This window comes from Heterodontus francisci, chromosome 32 (assembly GCF_036365525.1).
Source record: "Heterodontus francisci isolate sHetFra1 chromosome 32, sHetFra1.hap1, whole genome shotgun sequence".
Lineage (NCBI taxonomy): Eukaryota > Metazoa > Chordata > Chondrichthyes > Heterodontiformes > Heterodontidae > Heterodontus > Heterodontus francisci.
This window is the reverse complement of record NC_090402.1, coordinates 5,514,400-5,536,623: the sequence shown is the minus strand read 5'-3', so window position 1 is coordinate 5,536,623 and position 22,224 is coordinate 5,514,400. Positions and strand designations below refer to the sequence as shown.

General features: G+C 47.8%; 1 protein-coding gene across 1 annotated transcript in view; it reads right to left on the bottom strand.

Moving 5' to 3' along the window:
- Positions 1-8,271: 8,271 nt before the first annotated feature.
- entr1 (endosome associated trafficking regulator 1) overlaps positions 8,272-22,224 on the bottom strand; it is a 30,104-nt gene continuing 16,151 nt past the window's right edge. The window contains exons 5-8 of the mRNA XM_068012064.1: positions 17,408-17,519; positions 15,814-15,876; positions 15,250-15,389; positions 8,272-10,370 (exon numbers count right to left, since the gene is read on the bottom strand). Of these exons, the coding sequence (XP_067868165.1) occupies positions 10,262-10,370; positions 15,250-15,389; positions 15,814-15,876; positions 17,408-17,519 (424 nt within the window). The 3' untranslated portion in view covers positions 8,272-10,261. The remainder of the gene's footprint in view (positions 10,371-15,249; positions 15,390-15,813; positions 15,877-17,407; positions 17,520-22,224) is intronic.

Sequence of the window (22,224 nt, the reverse complement as noted above, 5' to 3'; positions counted from 1 at the left end):
ACTTCCAGTTCCGGGTCGGCCGTGGCCCCGCCCCATCTCCATCCAGGCCCCGCCCCTTCCCCATCCCCGGCCCCGCCCCCTCTCCATCCAAGTGCCGCCCCTTCTCCATCTTCGGCCCCGCCCCATCTCCATCCAGGCCCCGCCCCTTCTCCATTCACGGCCCCGCCCCCTCTCCATCCAAGCCCCGCCCCTTCTCCATCTTCGGCCCCGCCCCCTCTCCATCCAAGTCCCGCCCCTTCTCCATCTTCGGCCCCGCCCCATCTCCATCCAGGCCCCGCCCCTTCTCCATCCACGGCCCCGCCCCTCTCCAACCAAGCCCCGCCCCTTCTCCATCTTCGGCCCCGCCCCCTCTCCATCCGTCCCGCCTCTTCTCCATCCACGGCCCCGCCCCCTCTCCATCCAAGCCCCGCCCCTTCTCCATCTTCGGCCCCGCCCCCTCTCCATCCAAGCCCCGCCCTCTCTCCATCCAAGCCCCGCCCTCTCTCCATCCAAGTCCCGCCCCTTCTCTATCTTCGGCCCCGCCCCCTCTCCATCCCGGCCCCGCCCCCGCCTGCATCCCCGTTTGCTGCCGCAGTCCTGGCCCGGCTTGGCTGCTCCATGGGCGGTTGGTCAGGTTGCAGCAGCACAGGGACAGAGAGAGAGAGAGAGACAGAGAGAGAGCAAGAACCCAGAAATAAAAAGCAGAAAATGCTGGAAATACTCAGCAGGTCTGACAGAGTCTGTGGAGAGAGAAGCAGAGTTAATGTTTCAGGTCATTGACCTTTCCTGGGATACTGGAACCCAGAGCTAATCACCAGGCAACAGCAGTTCAGATCCCAGCACCGGCAGTTTGAGAATCTAAATTCAATTTTTAAAAATCTGGAAATAAAAAGCTGGGATCTGTAAAAGTGAAACTTTCGGATTGTGGTAAAAGAACAAGAACAAAGAAAATTACAGCACAGGAACAGGCCCTTCGGCCCTCCAAGCCTGCGGCGATCCAGATCCTCTCTCTAAACCTGTCGCCTATTTTCTAAGGGACTGTATCTCTTTGCTTCCTGCCCATTCATGTATCTGTCTAGATACATCTTAAAAGACGCTATCGTGCCCGCGTCTACCACCTCCGCTGGCAACGCGTTCCAGGCACCCACCACCCTCTGCGTAAAGAACTTTCCACGCATATCCCCCCTAAACTTTTCCCCTCTCACTTTGAACTCATGACCCCTAGTAATTGAATCCCCCACTCTGGGAAAAAGCTTCTTGCTATCCACCCTGTCTATACCTCTCATTATTTTGTACACCTCAATCAGGTCCCCCCTCAACCTCCGTCTTTCTAATGAAAATAATCCCAATCTACTCAACCTCTCTTCATAGCTAGCGCCCTCCATACCAGGCAACATCCTGGTGAACCTCCTCTGCACCCTCTCCAAAGCATCTACATCCTTTTGGTAATGTGGCGACCAGAACTGCACGCAGTATTCCAAATGTGGCCAAACCAAAGTCTTATACAACTGTAACGTAACCTGCCAACTCTTGTACTCAATACCCGGCATATGTCCCGGCATATCCCCCACTCTTCCATTACCAGCAAGCCAGGGAATCAACTCTGATTCAAAGAAGAGTGCAGGCGGGCGTCCCTCAAAATGAGGTGTCAACCTTGTGAAGTGACAACACAGGACTACTTGCATGCCAAACTGCATAAGCAGCATGCGATAGCTGGAGCTAAGCGATCCCACAACCAACGGATCAGATCCAAGTTCTGGAGGAGGTGACTGCACAAATATCCCCATCCTCAATGATGGGGGAGACCAGTACATCAGTACAAAAGATAAGGCTGAAGCATTTGCAACAATCTTCAGCCAGAAGTGCCGAGTGGATGATCCCTCTCGGCCTCCTGAAGTTTACAGCATCACAGATGCCAGTCTTCAGCCAAATCGTTCACTCCGCGTGATATCAAGAAACGACTGAAGGCACTGGATACTGTAAAGGCTATTGACCTGTACAAAAAAGCCCAACTTTTCATTCTTTCATGGGATGTGGGTGTTGCTGGCAAGGCCAGAGTTTATTGCCCATTCCTACTTGCCCTTGAACTGAGTGTCTTGCTCGGCCATTTCAGAGGGCAGTTAAAAGTCAAGGTCTGGAGTCACATGTAGGCCAGACTGGGTAAGGGTGGCAGATTTCCTTCCCTAAAGGACATTAGTGAATCAGATGGATTTTTATGATAATCAGTGATAGTTTCATGGTATATAAAAACAAGAAATGCTGGAAATACTCAGCAGGTCTGGCAGCATCTATGGAGGGAGAAGCAGAGTTAATGTTTCAGGTCAGTGACCCTGCTTCAGAACTGGCATAGTTTCATGGTGACTAGCTTCCAATTCCAGAAAATTCCACCAGCTGCTAAATGCATGACCCCACAGCATTAGCCTGGATCTCTGGATTACTAGTCCAGTGATATTCTCACTACGCCACTATCTTCCGCATGTCACACATGTCCTTGCGGGAAGGAAACCTGCTGTTCTTGTAATAATTTCGATAGCATGGGTTCAGATCCCACCACTGCCACCATATAATGAGTTTTTTATGTTGTCTGATGCAACATAAATGAGATGCATGGAGTCCAGTTGGTTGAAGATCTCAAAACAGGTTTATTACAACAACCTATTTACAGATATAAAAGCAAAATACTGCGGATGCTGGAAATCTGAAATAAAAACAAGAAATGCTGGAACCACTCAGCAGGTCTGGCAGCATCTGTGGAAAGAGAAGCAGAATTAACGTTTCAGGTCAGTGACCCTTCTTCGGAACCTATTTACAGAACCTGCCTCTAGGTGTTACAGTTGCAGAGTGACTCAGGCCTTGAGTCACATGACTACTGGCACTGTGCTCATCAGCATACGATGATCATAAAGGGACATCACTCGTAAAGGTAATCATATAACAATCCTTACCCAGCCTGATTCGACTGAGGCCACTATATGCTGGGGTTTTATCTGACCCTGTTTGTGAAGGGTGGGTCTGGCCACAGTGCTCTGGAACGGTCCATTCAGTTGGAACATGCCATACCACCTGTCCCTCGTGGAAACGTTTGGACAGAGAAACACCTTTGACCACAAGCCCATCAGGCAGGGGTCTGCAAGTAACATCCTTGAGACCCTGCTGGAATAGGAAATGGTGGATCCTGTCAGATGGTTCCCTGAGCAGACTGTCAAAGGTGCAGTGGGGCTGATTAGGGCGCCAGAAGGGGATTTACTCATGGAGACAGGGGCATGGCTGAGGTACTAAATGAATACTTTGCATCTGTCTTTACCAAGTGTTGGATCCCATTAGTTGTGTAAAGAGAGACGAAGTCCGACTGTAGCTTGAAGAAACTTTATTGCAGTACTTAATTTTTACATCTTCAGAAAACTTAACAATGAACTGAACTAAAACTAAAAGCAACACATACACTGAACTAACACTAAACTAACTGAACTGAACTGAACTAACTCTTCACGCCAAATCAAGCCTTATTATAGTTATTCTTACAAATCAGTGACACCCCCTTTATGTTCCCAATTGGTTTACAAACTCTGCAGTTTCTTGGTGTTAGGGTCTGATTGGGGCACTGCCTTGTCATCCTCTCCTCAAGCAGTTCCTTATTCCCCTATCTCTTCGGACCGTTAGGCTGAGCCACCCTCGGACAAGGGGCGTGGGTTTGCCTGGTCAGTATGTTTCTCACACTAACTGTTCCTTAGGAATGTGTCATGTCTGGGTGATGAGATAAGAGAAGTGTTGTTGAAGCATAATGTCTCTTTCTGCTATTGCGCTGTAACAGCTGCAAGGCCAAGTTGCCTCTGCAGCCCTGAAGTTATGAAGTCATTTCTGATAAGCTGTCCCTACAGCACTGAAAGGGCTACTATTAATTTCTGATAAGCTGTCTCTGCAGCTCCAAAGCTAGCTTGTTAGCAATACATGATTGATTAATTCACTTTAAATGTCCCCAATAGTTCTGTTCTCGAAAATTCTGTTCCCACACCAAGGAAGAAGATGCTGCCAAGTCATAGTGAAAGAGGAGGTAGTTGAGAAACCTGTTGGGCTATAAATTGATAAAGAGGAGGTATTAGATAGGCTGGCTGTACTGAAAAGTTGATGTCACCAGGACACGATCCGATGCATCTGAGGATACTGAGAGAAATAAGGGTGGAAATTGGGAAGGCACTGGCTATAATCTTCCAGCCCTCCTTAGATATAGGAGTGGTGCCAGATGACTGGAGAATTGCAAATGGTACACCTTTGGTCAAAAAAAAGCCCAGCAACTACAGGCCAGACAGTGTAACCTCAGTGGTGGGGAAGTTTCTAGAAATGATTATTTGGGACAAAATTAACAATCACTTATACAAATTAATTAAGGAAAGCCAGCATGGATTTATTAAAGGCAAATCATGTTTAACTAACTTGACTGACTTTTTGATGAGGTAACAGAGAGGGTTGATGTGGGGTTGATGTGGTTTACATGGACTTCCAAAAGGCATTTGATAAAGTGCCACACAACAGACTTGTGAGCAAAGTTAGAGCTCATGGAGTAAAAGGGACAGTAGCAGCATGGATACAAAGTTGGTTGAATGACAGGACACAGAGAGTGGTGAACAGTTGTTTTTCAGACTGGAGGAGGTATATAGTGGGGTTCCCTTAGGACCCCTGCTTTTCTTGATTTATATTAATGACCTAGAAATGGTCTACAGGGCACAATTTCAAAATGTGCAGATGATATGAAACTTGGAAGGATTGTGAATTGTGAGGATAGTGTAGAACTTCAAAAGTACAAAGACAGGCTGGTGGAATGGGCAGACAAGTGGCTGATGAAACTTAAGGTGAAATGGTTCATTTCTGTAGGAAGAACAAGGAAAGGCAATATAGAAGAAAAGGTGCAATTGAAAATGGGTGCAGGAGCAGAGGTACCTGGGGGTAAATGTGCACAAATCATTGAAGGTGATAGGGCAGGTTGAGAAAGCGGTTAATAAAGCATGCGGGATCCTGTGTTTTATAATAGGGGCATAGACGTCAAAAAACAAGGAAGTTATGATAAACCTGTATAAAACACTGGGTTTGGCCTCAACTGGAGCACTGTGTCCAGTTCTGGGTACCACACTTTAGGAAGGATGTGACGGCATTAGAGAGGGTGCAGAAAAGATTCACAAGAATGGTTCAGGAATGAGGAACTTCAGCTACATGGAGAGATTGGAGAAGCTGGGGCTGTTCTTCTTGGAGGAGAAGGTTGAGAGATCATGAGGAGTCTGGACAGGGAGGAACTATTCCCATTGGTGGAAGGATCAAGAACCAGACCAATTTAAAAGTGATTTGCAAAAGAAGCAACAGTGACATGACGAGAAACTTTTTTTGTGCAGCGATTGGTTAGGATCTGAAATGCACTGTCAGAGAGTGTTGTGGAGGCAGACTCAATTGTGGCCTCCAAAAGAGAATTGGGTAATTATCTGAAGAGAAAATATTTGCACGGCTACGGACAAAAGGTGGTGGAGTGGGACTAGCTGAGTTAAACCTGTATGAGCTGGCACAGATACGAGAAGCTGAATAGCCTCCTTCTGTGCTGTAACCATTCTTTGATTCTATGATTTGACAGAATGCCTCACCGTCAAAACTTTCAAACAAGCACCAAGATGTAGCTTGGGTGGTGGTGAGAAGGGCCATCCCTGTCAGATCCTTCAGGCATATCTGGAGTCTTAGTGTATCACATGCTGGCCTTGAGGCAGCTGCAGTGGGGCAGAGTCCCTCGCCTACCTCCTTTTGGAATGTGCCTTTGCAAAAAGGTCTGGAAAGAGATGCAGTGGTTTTTGTCAAGGTTCATCCCGAGCTGCTCCATTATACAGGACTCTGTGCTGCTGGGCTGGGCTCTGGGCTGTTCCCGGGGATGCACACCGAGATAAACATCAACTGGAGGACCATCAACTTGGTGAAAGATGCCCTTTGGTCTGCCCGAAACCTGCTGGTTTTCCAGTGCAAAGAGCTGTCCACAACCGAGTGTTGCAGACTGGCACATACCAAGGTCCAGGACTACATGCTGAGGGAGGCACTAAAGCTTGGGGCAGCTGCGGCAAAGGCTCAATGGGGAAAGACCACGGTGTATGGCCCTCCTGCCATAGTATACCGACGGGCTGGAACCCGTGTAAAACCCCTCGGCTGTATGCACCAGAGAATGTTTGACATGAAATGAATATTGCAAATTTGACCAGTAATTGTACTATTAGTGTGGCACTTCAGAGTGCCACATACTGTTTTGAAAGATATTGAACTGTATTGCACTTTATGTAATGTTAAATTTGCACTGTTATGTCATGTCCTTTCACAAATTTTATGAATAAAGTATATTTATTAAAAAAGGGGCATTAGGTTTAACATCTCATTGGAAAGACAGCACCTCCGACAGTGCAGCGTCCCCTCAGTACTGTCCCGTTAACAATGCAGCGCTCCCTCAGTACTGACCCTCCGACAGTGCAGCACTCCCTCAGTACTGACCCTCCGACAGTGCAGCAACCACTCAGTACTGACCCTCCGACAGTGCGGCAACCCCTCAGTACTGACCCTCCAACCGTACAGCATTCCTCGGTACTGCACTGTGTTATGACCGAGGCTGGGGTAATGCAGTCAATTCAGTCCCATTACTCCACAGGTTACAGCATATTATTAAAGTTTTCCCACCTACTGGAAATTAGCCAAATTAAACACTTTAGTAACCCCAGAATAAAACAGACCAAACCAGGAATCTTTAATCAACAAATTAACTATTTATTAACAAACTGAATTTATTTATTTATTCAGAGATACAGCACTGAAACAGGCCCTTCGGCCCACCGAGTCTGTGCCGACCATCAACCACCCATTTATACTAATCCTACACTAATCCCATATTCCTACCACATCCCCACCTGTCCCTATATTCCCCTACCTACACTAGGAGCAAATTATAATGGCCAATTTACCTATCAACCTGCAAGTCTTTGGCTGTGGGAGGAAACCGGAGCACCCGGCGGAAACCCACGCGGTCACAAACTCCTCACAGGCAGTACCCAGAATTGAACCCGGGTCGCTGGAGCTGTGAGGCTGTGGTGCTAACCACTGCGCCGCCCTTAAATCTTAAACAATATTCAGATAAATTTATTTCTAAAGACCTTATAACTTCTTATTTATCCTAACTCCCCCATTCACACACGTACATTCAAAATGGTGTTTTTAAAAATTAGCTGTTTCATAAGAATAAATAAATAGTTGGGTTGTAAGTCTTTGTGGGGTGTCCCAGATTAGAACAATCAGATGCCACTCGAAGTCTCCAGGGAATTTGACAGTCTATAACAGATAGGCGTTCAAAGCAATTTGGTTGCAGCAGGCGTCACATAGTTTTCTTAACAAGGAGTATAGCCACAGGTCTATTTGGATTCTAAAATTGGTAGTTTTTCAGTAGAAACTTTACTGAGAATTCGAGCAATCACAAACGACAGACAGTCAATCTTAAAGGCAAATGTTCTTTTTCTAGGATTTTATTTCTCTCCTTAGTCAGTAACACAGCCTGTAACTGTTTTTCTGCTAAGTAAAATAGACAGCTTCTTCCTTCAGAGCACGCTGTGCTGGACTCCAGACTATTTTAGCCAGTTTTTACAGTCAAAAGTTACAGTACACCTCGTGACCTCTCTCTCTCTCCTGCTGTGGCCTAGGAAACAGGTGCAGCTGGCACAACTGTGCCCCCTTAGTTTTTAAAGGCACACCGGTTTTAAAGAGTCTTAAAGGCACACTGTTTTAAAGAGGAGAAAAAAAAACAGTTCCGTGACAACTGGCAGTGTCAGCCTAGATTCTGCGCTCAAAGTGGGGACTGAAATTACAACCTACTGAATCAGAAGTGAGAGTGCCACACACTGAGCAACAGGAAAAGGGGTATTTGACAAAAAGGGAACTGAGTTTCTTGGGGGCAACTTCAGCGATGGAGGAGATGTGGAGTTCCACTTCAGACCAGAGAGCACAAGAGACCAAGAATGTCTGATGAAAGGTCACAGACCTGAAAGGTTGACTCTGCTTCTCTCTCCACAGATGCTGCCAGACCTGCTGAGTATTTCCGGCACTTTCTGTATTTATCTCAGACCAAGAATGTTAACAGGTGTGCAGCTAGCATAAGTGCATGGGGATAGATTGAGAAACATCAAACATGAGATTTTTATCAACCTGAATCCAGGAGATTCTTTTATTTACCTGAATTCTAAGTTAGTTGTGTCATTCTAGTATATTATATAAATTCTTAAATACATATCTCAATACTTTTTAAAAGTATAGTTTATTCAAAACCAGTTGAGTGAAGAATACCTCACTGAAAATCCACATTATTCTTTTCGCGTGAATGCAATTTTACAAGCCATGTGACTTTAACCACATACCGTGGCCCTTACTCACCAGAATGATACTGGAGCTTAATGGGTTAAATTATGAGGACAGGTTGCACAGACTCAGCTTGTATTCCTTCAACTGTAGAAGGTTAAGGGGTGATCTAATTGAGGAGTTTAAGATGATTAAAACATTTGAAAAGGTAGAAACTATTTCCTCTTGGGTGGGGGAGGGGGGGGGGGGGGGGAGAGGAGGGGGAGGGAGGAGGGGATCCAGAACAAGGGGACAGGATCTTAAAATTAGAGCCAGGCCGTTCAGGGGTGATTTCAGGAAGCACTTCTTCATACAGAGGGAAGGGGAAATCTGGAACTCTCTTCCCAATAAAGTTCTGGATGGTTTGTTGGGTGAGGGGGATTACAGAACTTAGGTAGGTTAATGGAGTTAAGATACAGATGAGACATGGTCTAATTGAATGATGGAACAGCCTTGAAGGGCTGAATGGCCTCCTCCTGTTCCCTATGTTCTTCCTCACACAAGCAGGTGATATTTGTGTGTGAGCCCAGTGTATAGGCTATTCAATCCTGGTGGGCATCACTGTTGAACTGGTGCTGACCTCCTCTGCATGCTCATTCCAGCCAAGTTGGGGGGTGGGGGTCACTGGGTAGTGAGCAGGAGCAGGGGGGACCCTGGTTGATATCCCCCGCCTGCAGCCGAGGGAGTCGAAGCCAATCATGGCGCCTCTGGCGCTGCTCCCTTTAGGGTCAGCTGACCAAGGAGAGATCAAAGGTCAAGCCTGGGTGCTTCCTGGTCTGTGCAGCCAATGAGACTTTGGGGAGTGGGAGGCAGTTAATCTAACTGAAGATGATTTATCACCATTTGCACAACAGTGCATTTAAGGAAGAACATACTTATGTTGGAGGTGGTACACTGAAGGTTCACTAAATTGGTTCCTCGGATGAGGGGGCTGTCCTATGATGAGAAGCTGAGTAAATTAGGCCTATACTCTCTAGACTTCAGAAGAATGAGAGGTGATCTTGCTGAAACGCAAGATTCTGAGAAGGCTCGACAGGGTAGACACTGAGAGGCTGTTTCCCCCGGCTGGGGAATCTAGAACGCAGAGGCACAGTCTCAGGTAAGGGGTCAATCATTCAGAATTGAGTTGAGGAGAAATGAACCTTTGGAATTCTCTACCCCAGAGGGTTGTGGATGCTCCATCGTTGAATATATTTAAGGCTGTGATGGATAGATTTTTGGTCTCAGGAAATCAAGGGATATGGGGAGCAGGTGGAAAAGTGGAGCTGGGGCAGAAGATCAGCCATGATCACATTGAATGGCGGAGCAGGCTTGAGCGGCCGAATGTTCTCCTCCTGCTCCTATTTCCTATGTTATGTAGTTGGGGGGGGGGGGGGGGGGTGGAGGAGTGTGGAGGGGAGTGGCGGGTGGTGCATTGTATGAGGTCGAGTGGGCAGCCTAGGTAGTGACCCCGATGTGGCATGGGGTGGAGGGAGATTGGAAAGGTGGACTGTATCTGTTTCCCCCACTCCTCCTGTGTAGTCTCATATGGTTACACATTTCATCCACAATTCAAAAAATTAAATTTAAAACAAAACACTTTATAAAACAACTAGCAGTGGCAAGCAGCTTTTTACAGAGAAACAAAGACAGGCAGGATTCATTATTGCTATTCTCCATTTACTCACTTATCTAAAATTTGTTCATCATCCTTTCATTTTCACACAAACACACACTGGGAGGACACTTGAAACACTGAAGGCTGGAAAAGGGCATCTGGAGTCGCACTGAATGAAAAAGGGCATCTCGGGCCAGAGCTAGCGTGTGGTGTTCATAGATACTCTGGCTGGAAATGTTCAGATAGCAGCGCAGATCCAGGACTGATGGCCAGTGGGGAGAAGCTGCCTGCACATCAGCTGTGGCTCTCCTCTTTGTCCTGGGGTGGCAGCTCCGAGATTCTGTCGATGGACCTGAGTAGGTCAGACACCAGACATAGAGTTTCCACTCCAGACATGAGCTGTCTGAAATCAAGGAATAAAAAAAGCGTTTAAGAAGACATTATTACTAATTATTCAGCTCTGCAACTTCGAGTTGCATTGATATAAAATTTATCAAAAGGTTTTTGTCTAAAACTTATGTTCCTCTTCAATGGTGAAATGGCAGGGGTGTAGTGTCTCCCAAAGTGTTATAAGATTAAAAGAAAAGGCCTATAAAGTTGCCAGAAATAGTAGTAAACTTGAGGATTGGCAGGATTTTAGAATACAGCAAAGGAGGACCGAGAAACTGATAAAGAAAGGGAGAATAGAATATGAATGAAAACTAGCAAAAAATATAAAAACAGACTGTAAAAGCGTCTACAGGTACGTAAAAAGGAAACGTTTGGCTAAGACAAAAATGCGGGTCCATTACAAGCAGTCAGGAGAATTTATAATGGGGAATAGAGAAATGGTAGAGAAGCTAAATGATTACCTTGTGTCTGTCTTCACTGAGGAAAATATAAGAAATTTCCCAGAATTAGAGATCCAAGGGATTAGGGAGAATGAGGAATTGAAGGAAATTAGTATTAGTAAGAAGGTTGTATTGGAGAAATTAATGGGGCTGATAAGTCCCCAGGATCTGATATTCAACATCCCAGAGTATTGAAAGAGGTAGCGAGGAAAACAGTGGATGCATTGATGATCATCTTCCAAATTTCTATAGATTCTGGAGCGGATTGAAAGGTCGCAAATGTCACCCCACTATTTAAGAAGGGAGGGAGAGAGAGGAAACAGGGAATTACAGACCTGTTAGCCTTACATCAGTAGAATCTATTCTAAAGGATGTGATAAATGGACGTTTGGATAATAATGATCTGATTGGACATAGTCAACATGGATTTATGAATGGGAAATCATGTTTGACAAACCTGTTGGAGTTTTTTGAGGATGTTACTAACAGAATTGATAAAGGGGAGTCAGTGGACGTGGTATACTTGGATTTTCAAAAGGCCTTTGATAAAGTCCCCCATAGGAGGTTAGTTAGAAAAATTATAGCACAAGGGATAGGAGGTAATATGGATTAAGGATTGGTTAATAGGCAGAAAACGGAGAGTAGGAATAAACGGGTCATTCTTGCATGACAGGCTGTGACTAGTGGGGTACAGCAGGGATCAGTGCTTGGGCCCCAGCTGTTCACAATATATATCAATGATTTGGATGTGGGGACCAAATGTAATATTTCCAAGTTCGCAGAAGACACAAAACTAGGTGGGAATGTGTGTTGTGAGGAAGATGCAAAGTGGCTTCAAGGGGATTTGGAAAGACTTAGTGAGTGGGCAAGAACATGGCAGATGGAATATAATGTGGAAAAATGTGAGATTATCCACATTGGTAGGAGGAATAGATGTGCAGAGTATTTCTTAAATGGTAAGAGAGTAGAAAATGTAGATGTACAAAGCGACCTGGGTGTCCTCGTCAATAAGTCACTGAAAGCTAGCCTGCAGGTGCAGCAAGCAATTAGGAAGGCTAATGGTATGTTAGCCTTAATCGCAAGAGGATTTGAGTACAGGAGTAGTGAAGTCTTGCTTTAATTGTATAGAACCTTGCTTAGACCACACCTGCAGTACTGTGTGCAGTTTTGGTTCCCTTACCTTAGGAAGGATATTATTGCCATAGACGGAGTGCAACAAAGGTTCACCAGACTTGTTCCCGGGATGGCGGGACTGTCCTATGAAGAGAGATTGGAGAAACTGGGTCTGTATTCTCTAGAGTTTCGGAGAATGAGAGGTGATCTCATTGAAACCTACAAAATACAGAAAGGGATAGACAGGGTAGATGCAGCTAAGATGTTTCCCCTGGTTGGGGAGTCTAGAACCAGGGGAAACAATTTCAAAATAAGGGGGAAGCCACTTAGGACAGAGATGAGGAGAAATTTCTTTACTCAGAGGGTTGTGAATCTTTGGAATTCTCTACCCCAGTGGGCTGTGGAAGCTCAGTCATTGAGTATGTTTAAATCAGAGATTGACAGATTTCTAAATACCAATGATATAAAGGGATATGAGGATAGTGTGGGGAAAAAGACATTGAAGTGGATGATCAGCCATGATCGTATTGAATGGTCTACTCCTGTTCCTATGTTCCTCCAGTCTGGACAGTCTGCTCACTGGCCAATGGAGGCAACATAGTGTTAGCAACCTTAGGATGGAGCTGCAGATTTATTGCCGAGAGGTGACAGAAACAGAGTGAAGAGAGTGATAACATGGTAGTTTAATTTGCAGATGACACAAAGATAGGTAGGAAAGTATGTTGTGAAGAGGACATAAGGAGGTTGCAGACTGATATAGATAGATTGAATGAGTGGGCAAAAATCTGGCAGATGGAGTATAATGTGGGAAAATGTGAAGTTGTTCACTTTGGCAGGAAGAATAAAAAAGCAGAGTATTACTTAAACGGGGAATAACTGCCGAATTCCGAGGTGCAGAAGGATCTAGGTGTTCTCGTGCATGAGTCACAAAAGGTTAGTATGCAGGTACAGTAAGTCATAAAGAAGGCTAATGGAATGCTATCCTTTATTACAAGAGGAATTGAAAATAAAAGTAAGGATTAACTTGTGACAGTAGATCCTGTCTCTCAGAATAGATTCCAATAATTTGCCCACTACTGAGGTTAGACTGACTGGCCTGTAATTATTTGGTCTATCCCTTGCTCCCTTTTTAAACAGAGGTACAACGTTAGCAGTTCTCCAATCCTCCAGCACCACACCTGTAAAGAGTGAGGACTGGAAAATGATGGTCAGACCTTCTGCTATTTCCTCTCTTGCTTCTTTTAACAGCCTGGGGTGCATTTCATCTGGCCCTGGTGATTTATCAACTTTCAAGGATGCTAATCCCATTAATACTTCCTCTCACCCTATGTTTATCACATCCAATACTTCACACACTTCTTCTTTAACTACAATATCTGCATCGTTCCCCTCTTTTGTGAAGACAGACGCAAAGCATTCATTAAGAACAATACCAACATTTTCCGCCTCTACACATATTTTGGTCTTTTATGGGCCCTACTCTCTGCTTAGTTATCCTCTTACTCTTAATGTATTGATAAAACATCTTTGGGTTCACCTCGATTTTGCTTGCCAATATTCTTTCATGCCCTCTCTTTGCTTTCCTAATTTCCTTTTTTTTTGTTTCACCCCTCCACTTTCTATACTCTCGGCTTTCTGTAGTATTGACTTCTCGGTGTCGGACATAAGCTTTCCTCTTCTGCCTTATCTTACCCTGTAGGCTCCTTGACATCCATGGGGCTCCAGATTTGGCCATCTCACCCTTTTTCTTTGTGGGAACATGTTTACTCTGAATCCCTTGAATCTCCCCTTTGCCTCCCACTGTTCTGACACTAATTTACCTTCAAGTAGCTGTTTCCAGTCCACTTTCACTAAATCACTCCTCAGTTTAGTAAAATTGGCCTTGCCCCAATTGAGAACTCTAACTCCTGTTCTATCTCTGTCCTTTTCCATAATTATGTTAAAACTGACTGAATTATGATCACTCCCACCAAAATGCTCTCCCACTGCCACTCCTTCCACCTGTCCATCTTAATTTCCTAAAACTAAGTCTAAAACTGCGCCCTCTCTTGTTGGACTTGTTACAAACTGGACAAAAAAGTTCTCCTGAATGCACCTCAAGAATTCTGCTCCCTCAATTCCTTTCACATTAAAACTATCCCAGTTAATATTGGGGTAGTTAAAATCCCCTACTATTACTGCCCTATTGTTCTTGCACTTCTCAGAGATTTGCCTACATATCTGCTCTTCTATCTCCCTCTGCACGTTTGGGGGTCTATAGTACACTCCCAGCAGTGTGATTGCTCCGTGTGATTTTGGGACAAAGGTGAGGAGAAACTTTTTCTCTCAGAGGGTTGTGCGACTTTGGAACTCTCTGCCTCAGAAGGTGGTGGAGGTGGGGGTCATTGAATAAGGGGCGGCACAGTGGCGCAGTGGTTAGCACCGCAGCCTCACAGCTCCAGCGACCCGGGTTCGATTCTGGGTACTGCCTGTGTGGAGTTTGCAAGTTCTCCCTGTGACCGCGTGGGTTTTCGCCGGGTGCTCCGGTTTCCTCCCACAGCCAAAATGACTTGCAGGTTGATAGGTAAATTGGCCATTATAAATTGTCCCTAGTATAGGTAGGGGAATTGAGGGAAGGTGGGGATGTGAGAGGGGAATGGGATTAATGTAGGATTAGTATAAATGGGTGGTTGATGGTCGGCACAGACTCGGTGGGCCGAAGGGCCTGTTTCAGTGCTGTATCTATATAAAAAAAAATTTTTAAGGCGGGGGTAGATAGATTCTTGTTAGGCAAGGGAATCAAAGGTTATCGGGAGTAGATGTGAGTGTGGAATTCGAGACACAAACAAATCAGCCATGATCTTATTGATTGGCGGAGCAGGCTCAAGGGGCCAAATGGCTTACTTCTGCTCCTAATTTGTTTGTATGTAGTATACAGTAGGATTGAGGTGTATGGGATATAGGGTGAGATTGAGGTTTTTTTTAATTCATTCATGGGATGCGGGCTTCGCTGGCTATGCTAGCATTTACTGCCCATCCCTCATTGCCCTTGAGAAGATATAGGGTGGAATTGACGGGTATGGGATATACAGGGCAGGATTGAGAGGTATTGGACATATGGGGTGGGATTAGGGGGTATGAGAGATATAGGGTGGGATTGACAGGTATGGGAGATATAGAGTAGGCTTGGGGGTGGGGGGGGAATGGGAGATGTAGGGCAAGAATGATGGGTATGGGATATATATGGTGGTTCCCCCTCCTAACTGCTTCCCAGTCTTCATGATTGGGGTTCACCTCATCCCTTTCCTTACTATAAAGCATTCAGATGCCTTCCTGCCTGTGAGGAGCAGGATGTCATACTTTACTGTGCTCTCCGCTCCCTGTGCAGCCTTCACTAGATAGTCTGATGCAAGCCGGGCATTGCTTTTTGCTGAGTTCAGAGCGATCGAGTCTTCAGATCGTAGCCTCTCATTTTCAGATTTCCACTGTTGCAGCTCAGCCTGTCAGACAGAAAGATCAAAACAGCATTATTCACATCTAGAAGGCAAGGAGGGGAAAGGGGGAGGGGTGAGAGAGAAGGCAAGGGTGAGGGAAGAGGGAGGGGCAGAGAGAGAGGGTGAAGAGGGGTAGAGAGAGGGAAAGAGAGGGGAGGGGAGAGGGGAGAGAAGGGGGACAGAGAGAGGTAGGGAGCATTAGACAGTGACTGACACATACAGAGTGAGGGAGAGACAAAACAGGCAGAGATCAACTGGAGTTCCTGCTTCTGATCATCAATGACTGACTTCTACTGAAAATGGTGTATGTATTTTTTTTTTTTAAACAGAATTACCATAGAAAATCCCCAAGCTGTTAAGAGTGATAAATAGAAAGCTTTAAATACTGTATTAATTGAAGAATTGTCTGTCACAGCCTCCGTTACTTTACCTGTAGGAGTAAAAATTCCTGCTTCAACCTAGTCACTGTGTTTTCCGCTTTCACTGCCCGTTTCTGAAATAAATAGATAGGTAGATGTCGTAACCTCACTTACAAAACCAGTAAAGTGCAAAGTGCTACCCCATGCAAATCAGATAAACATTGATATGTGAAGCTCACTGCAAATCCCAGCCTCCATCGCTCGTCTGTGCCGTGTTAGTAGCAGGGACTACAATTGTCCTCAATACTCCTCAGACAGAAGCACATAGTCCAGGCAGCCACTCCTAGAGTACGAGCGCCGCACTGTCGGAGGGTCAGTACTGAGGGGGCGCCGCACTGTCGGAAGGTCAGTACTGAGGGAGCGCCGCACAGTCGGAGGGTCAGTACTGAGGGAGCGCCGCACAGTCGGAGGGTCAGTACTGAGGGAGCGCCGCACTGTCGGAGGGTCAGTACTGAGGGAGCGCCGCACTGTCGGAGGGTCAGTACTGAGGGAGCGCCGCACTGTCGGAGGGTCAGTACTGAGGGAGCGCCGCACTGTCGGAGGGTCAGTACTGAGGGAGCGCCGCACTGTCGGAGGGTCAGTACTGAGGGAGCGTCGCAATGTCGGAGGGTCAGTATTGAGGGAGTGCCGCACTGTCGGAGGGTCAGTACTGAGGGAGTGCCGCACTGTCGGAAAGTCAGTACTGAGGGAGCGCCGCACTGTCGGAAAGTCAGTACTGAGGGAGCGCCGCACTGTCGGAGGGTCAGTACTGAGGGAGCGCCGCACTGTCGGAGGGTCAGTACTGAGGGAGCGCCGCACTGTCGGAGGGTCAGTACTGAGGGAGATCCGCACTGTCGGAAAGTCAGTACTGAGGGAGCGCCGCACTGTCGGAAAGTCAGTACTGAGGGAGCGCCGCACTGTCGGAGGGTCAGTACTGAGGGAGCGCCGCACTGTCGGAGGGTCAGTACTGAGGGAGCGCCGCACTGTCGGAGGGTCAGTACTGAGGGAGCACCGCACTGTCGGTGGGTCAGTACTGACGGAGTGCCACACTGTCGGTGAGGGTCAGTACTGAGGGAGTTCCGCACTGTCGGTGAGGGTCAGTACTGAGGGAGTTCCGCACTGTCGGAGAGGGTCAGTACTGAGGGAGTTCCGCACTGTCGGAGGGTCAGTACTGAGGGAGCACCGCACTGTCAGAGGGTTAGTACTGAGGGAGCGCCACACTGTCGGAGGGTCAGTACTGAGGGAGCGCCGGACTGTCGGTGAGGGTCAGTACTGAGGGAGTTCCGCACTGTCGGAGGGTCAGTACTGAGGGAGTTCCGCACTGTCGGAGGGTCAGTACTGAGGGAGAGCTGCACTGTCGGAGGGTCAGTACTGAGGGAGAGCTGCACTGTCGGTGAGGGTGTGCTTCGGATGAGATGTTAAACTGAGGTCCTATCTGCCCACTCAGGTGGATGTAAAAGATCCCTTGGCTACTATTGGAAGAAGGGCAGGAAAGTTCTCCCCAGTGTCCTGGGCCATCGTTTATCCTTCAACAAACATCACAAAAAAAAAATTATCTGGTCATTTATCTCTGCTGTTTGAGGGCGTTCTCACGGGGCCATACACCACCTCCCTCCAGTCTCTCACCGTCATCAGTTGCAGGTTCTCTTCCACTTGCTGAACCATTGATTCTAATGCTCGTGTCTCCTTCTCCTCTTTGATTTTCCTTTTCTCCAGCTCCTCCTCCAATCTCTTCGTCCTAGGGAAGTGGCCAGGGGACAAAGTGTTACAAATGCTGAGAGATTGCCCGTTTCAGACTCTTTTTGTGCCCCTGATGCATCTCGCCTTCCCCAATAATATCCCTCGCCACTTGGAACATCACCCCTATCCCTTTCCCTGGCTACCCCACTCGAACCCGACCAAACCCGATTACATGTGTCGGGTTCGGTTTGGGTTGGGTCTGTATTCTGTGTCCAGCATTCAGGCTCGGGCTGGACTGTACTGTTTTGTTTCGTATTGTTTTCGTTTTAACCTGTGATTTTTTTTCTGTTTCAATAATACGTTTGTTATTTTCAGGTCGGGTCAACCATGAAAAGAAATTAAAGGACTCGGGCCCAGGTTGGATTCAGGTTGGCTGTTGTCGGGCCGGGCCCGGCTCGGGTTTTTATTTTATACCCGAGCCAGGCTTTATTCCCAGCTACCCCAATGAGGCTTATGTTCTCACACTATCCATTCTGTGGCCCCTCCGAGACGGCTAAGAGGCACAAGAATGGTTGTGCCCAGGAATATTTCCAGACTCATTCCTGGGATGGCAGACCTGACGTATGAAGAGAGATTGGGTCGATTAGGCTTGTATTCGCTAGAGTTTAGAAGAATGAGGGGGGATCTCATAGAAACCTACAAAATTCTAACAGGACTGGACAGACTAGATGCAGGAAGGATGTTCCTGATGGCGGGGGAGTCCGGGACCAGGAGTCACAGTCTAAGGATAAGGGGTAAAACATTTAGGACTGAGATGAAGAGAGATTTCTTCACCCAGAGAGTGGTGAACCTGTGGAATTCTCTACCACGGAAAGCAGTTGAGGCCAAATCATTAAATATATTCAAGGAAGAGTTAGATATAGTTCTTAGGGCTAAAGGGATCAAGGGATACAGGGAGAAAGCGGGAACAGAATACTGAGTTTGGATGATCAGCCATGATCATATTGAATGGCCTACTCCTGCTCCTATTTTTCTATGTTTCTATTACAGCAACAAAGCTCCACTCAGACAGTATGGGAGGGGCACCAGGATCATGCTAGAAGGGGGTAGGGAAGAGGAGGGTACAAAGGGACAAACAACCAGTCATTGTGCACAGAAGATGGTATTCTGCAAATGCTGAAGCAGCAGTGTCGCTGAAGACTGTGCCTCTCCGGGGAGACGGTCGCCGAGCTGTGCGCCCCTCCGGGGAGACGGTCGCCGAGCTGTGCGCCCCTCCGGGGAGACGGTCGCCGAGCTGTGCGCCCCTCCGGGGAGACGGTCGCCGAGCTGTGCGCCCCTCCGGGGAGACGGTCGCCGAGTTGTGCGCCCCTCCGGGGAGACGGTCGCCGAGTTGTGCGCCCCTCCGGGGAGACGGTCGCCGAGCTGTGCGCCCCTCCGGGGAGACGGTCGCCGAGCTGTGCGCCCCTCCGGGGAGACGGTCGCCGAGCTGTGCGCCCCTCCGGGGAGACGGTCGCCGAGCTGTGCGCCTCTCCGGGGAGACGGTCGCCGAGCTGTGCGCCCCTCCGGGGAGACGGTCGCCGAGCTGTGCGCCATGATGGCGCAGGAGCTAAGCCCAATGGGAAGTGGTGAACATCCAATGCCTGTCGTGTTGAAGCTCACCATGGTACTGAATTTCTGAGCCTCAAGATCATTCCAGGGTTCTTCTGGAGATTTGTGTGGGATCTCCCAGTCTGCAGTTCATCGCTGCATCAAGATGGTCACCAATGTCATGTTCAAGAAGGCCAGCCAATACATGTGTATTTGCACCAATCCGGACAGTCAGCTTGGAAGAGCTGTAGGATTCGGGGCCATCGCTGGATTCCCCCAGGTGCAGGGTGTCATCGACTGCGCACATATGGCCACCAAGGCTCACAAAGACCAGGCAGCAGCCTTCATCAACAGGAAGGGCTTCCACTCACTCAATTTATAACTGGTCTGTGACCAAAGCAAACAGATCCTTCAGGTTTGTGCAAGGTTCCCGGGAAGCTGGCATGACGCCTACATAACAAGGCAGTCTCAGTGACCGACCTTTTCAGGCCCCTCACGTGCCTTCAAGGATGGATACTGAGTGATAAGGGCTACCCACTGAAGAGATGACTACTGACGCCAGAGCAGAACCCAAGCACTGATGCAGAGGAGATACACAACTTGTACTACGGGACAACTCGAGCGACCATCAAGCAGGCCATAGGGCTTCTGAAGACCAGGTTCAGATGCCTTGATAGATCTGGTGGAGTCCCAGCAAGGGTCTCGCATATCGTGGTGGTGTGCTGTGCTCTGCGCAACCTTGCGCTACACAGGGGAAAAGCTGTGAACAATGAGGACATCCTGGAACACGATACCTCCTCCGAAGACCAGGATACGGAGGGGGCTGCTGACCAGGCAGACTATGATGAAGACCCCGAGGGATGGCAGGCAAAGCACAAGGAGATACACGCGAGGGAGACTCGTGACTCATTAATACAGACATGTTTCTCATGAGCCTTCCTTACACACCCATTCAATCAAATAAATCTTCCATCTTCTACAGCCCTGTTGCTCTTTCCTTGAATGTCCTTTAAAATATCCCTGGACCTATCATCACATGAGACCACGGCACAGGAAATGCATTGACCTTATCCAGTGTGCTCATTCCCATCACATCCTTTACAAGAGCCACTGAACTGTTAATCACCCAGTACTGTTTAAATAACTGAAGGAATCTCTCTGTACTGCAGCAAATCATAATTCATTACAAACAAATAAACAGCAAGGTGACATCAAACTACATAATCGAACCCCGTAAAACTCAAATGCAGTTAGGTGGACTTTCTCACGCGCTTGCTGGTGCTCCCCTGCACTGTCAGCGGAGGTGGAGGAAGGCTGCTGACCATTCTGTTCCATGGCTTTCAGAGGCCGTGGTTGTCGTCCTCTGGTTGCTTGAGGTCTTGTGGGCCCGGAAGCTGCCTCTGTCATTGCAGCTTCTTAAGGTATCAGTATCACCGTCGGAAGGTGAGGGAGGGGGGATGACAAGGGCCCCTCCCATGCCAGGAGCATCCTGGGAGGAGCCCCCAGGTGCTTCAGACAGCCGTTTCTCTTCCCTTTCAGGGCACACGCCCCTCCCTGCCCACCCAAGGAGTTCAAGGACATGGTGATGACTTCAGGCTGCACTCATGGCCTGGATGGACTACTCCATCGTTCACGCATGGGTGTGCATAGGGTCTGGAAGCTCCACCAGATGTTCACACACCTCACGCTGCAGCTCCAGCATCTGCTTCCTTTGCTAATGACTCCAGAGGCATGTCATCAGACTGAAGCTCAGCATCGCCGGGGCCTCCCACAGTCTCCGAGCGTGAGTGGCCTCAATGTCACTGTCTCCGTCAGCTGCTTGGGTGAGTCTGTGCTGTGTTCACCAGATTGTGACCCTGTTACTACTCACATGCAAATACCCACTGATGTGAGAGTATCTGTGCTGGTGGAGGGTGCTGGGGAATGATGTAACATACACCCTCTGAGATCTCCTCCTCAGAGGTGGAGGGTTGTCCCTCAGGCTTGGCAGCTGGCTGCTCTTGTCCATGAGCAATAGAGAGAAGTGTGATGAGGGCAATGTGCTTTCCAACATGTCCTCCTGACTATTGCTCATCTGCAGCTTGATGTGACCAGTGGTACACACATGAGCACTGTGCTTTGTGCTCACCTGAGGGTCTCTCGCCCCCATCCATTAGGCTACTCATTCCCTGGGGACTCCACACCCGTCTCACCATCAGCGATTGCCTGCCCTGCCTCCAGGTCTCCCAGCTCCAACGCGTCTTCCTGTATAGGCATGAGGATGGCCACATAGGGCATGGTGCCTCCAGTCCTTGATCTTTCCCTTGCGTTGTAAATTCTTTTCTCCTGCAAGCACATAAATTTCCACTGTAACTCGCCCAAAGACAGGTATGTTGCCTATGTTGATGGCAGCCTGACTGCCCATCGTGGTGCCACAGGCATGCCACCTGCATGTGGCCAATTAGCACTGGCCGTGCAGGAGTCACCTCTGCCTGACCGGTGCCGTCCACAGAGAGGCTAACATGCGGATGTCTGGGCATTTCTGCTAACTGGGTGGGCAACCCCTTCTCCAATGTCATATTCACCTTTAGTCATAGTGTTCCGCAGGGATCAGTGCTGGGACCTTTGCTGTTTGTAGTATATATAAATGATTTAGATGAAAATGTAGCTGGTCTGATTAGTAAGTTTGCGGACGACACGAAGGTTGGTGGAGTTGCGGATAATGATGAGGATTGTCAGAGGATACAGCAGGATATAGATCGGTTGGAGACTTGGGCAGAGAAATGGCAAATGGAGTTTAATCTGGACAAATGTGCGGTAATGCATTTTGGAAGGTCTAATGCAGGTGGGAAGTATACAGTAAATGGCAGAACCCTTAGGAGTATTGACAGGCAGAGAGATCTGGGCGTACAGGTCCACAGGTCACAGAAAGTGGCAACGCAAGTGGATAAGGTAGTCGAGGCGGCATACGGCATGCTTGCCTTCATCGGTCGGGGCATAGAGTATAAAAATTGGCAAGTCATGTTGCAGCTGTACAGAACCTTAGTTAGGCCACACTTCGAATATTGCATACAATTCTGGACGCCACACAACAGAAGGACGTGGAGGCTTTGGAGAGGGTACAGAAGAGGTTTACCAGGATGTTGCCTGGTCTGGAGGGCATTAGCTATGAAGAGAGGTTGGATAAACTCGGATTG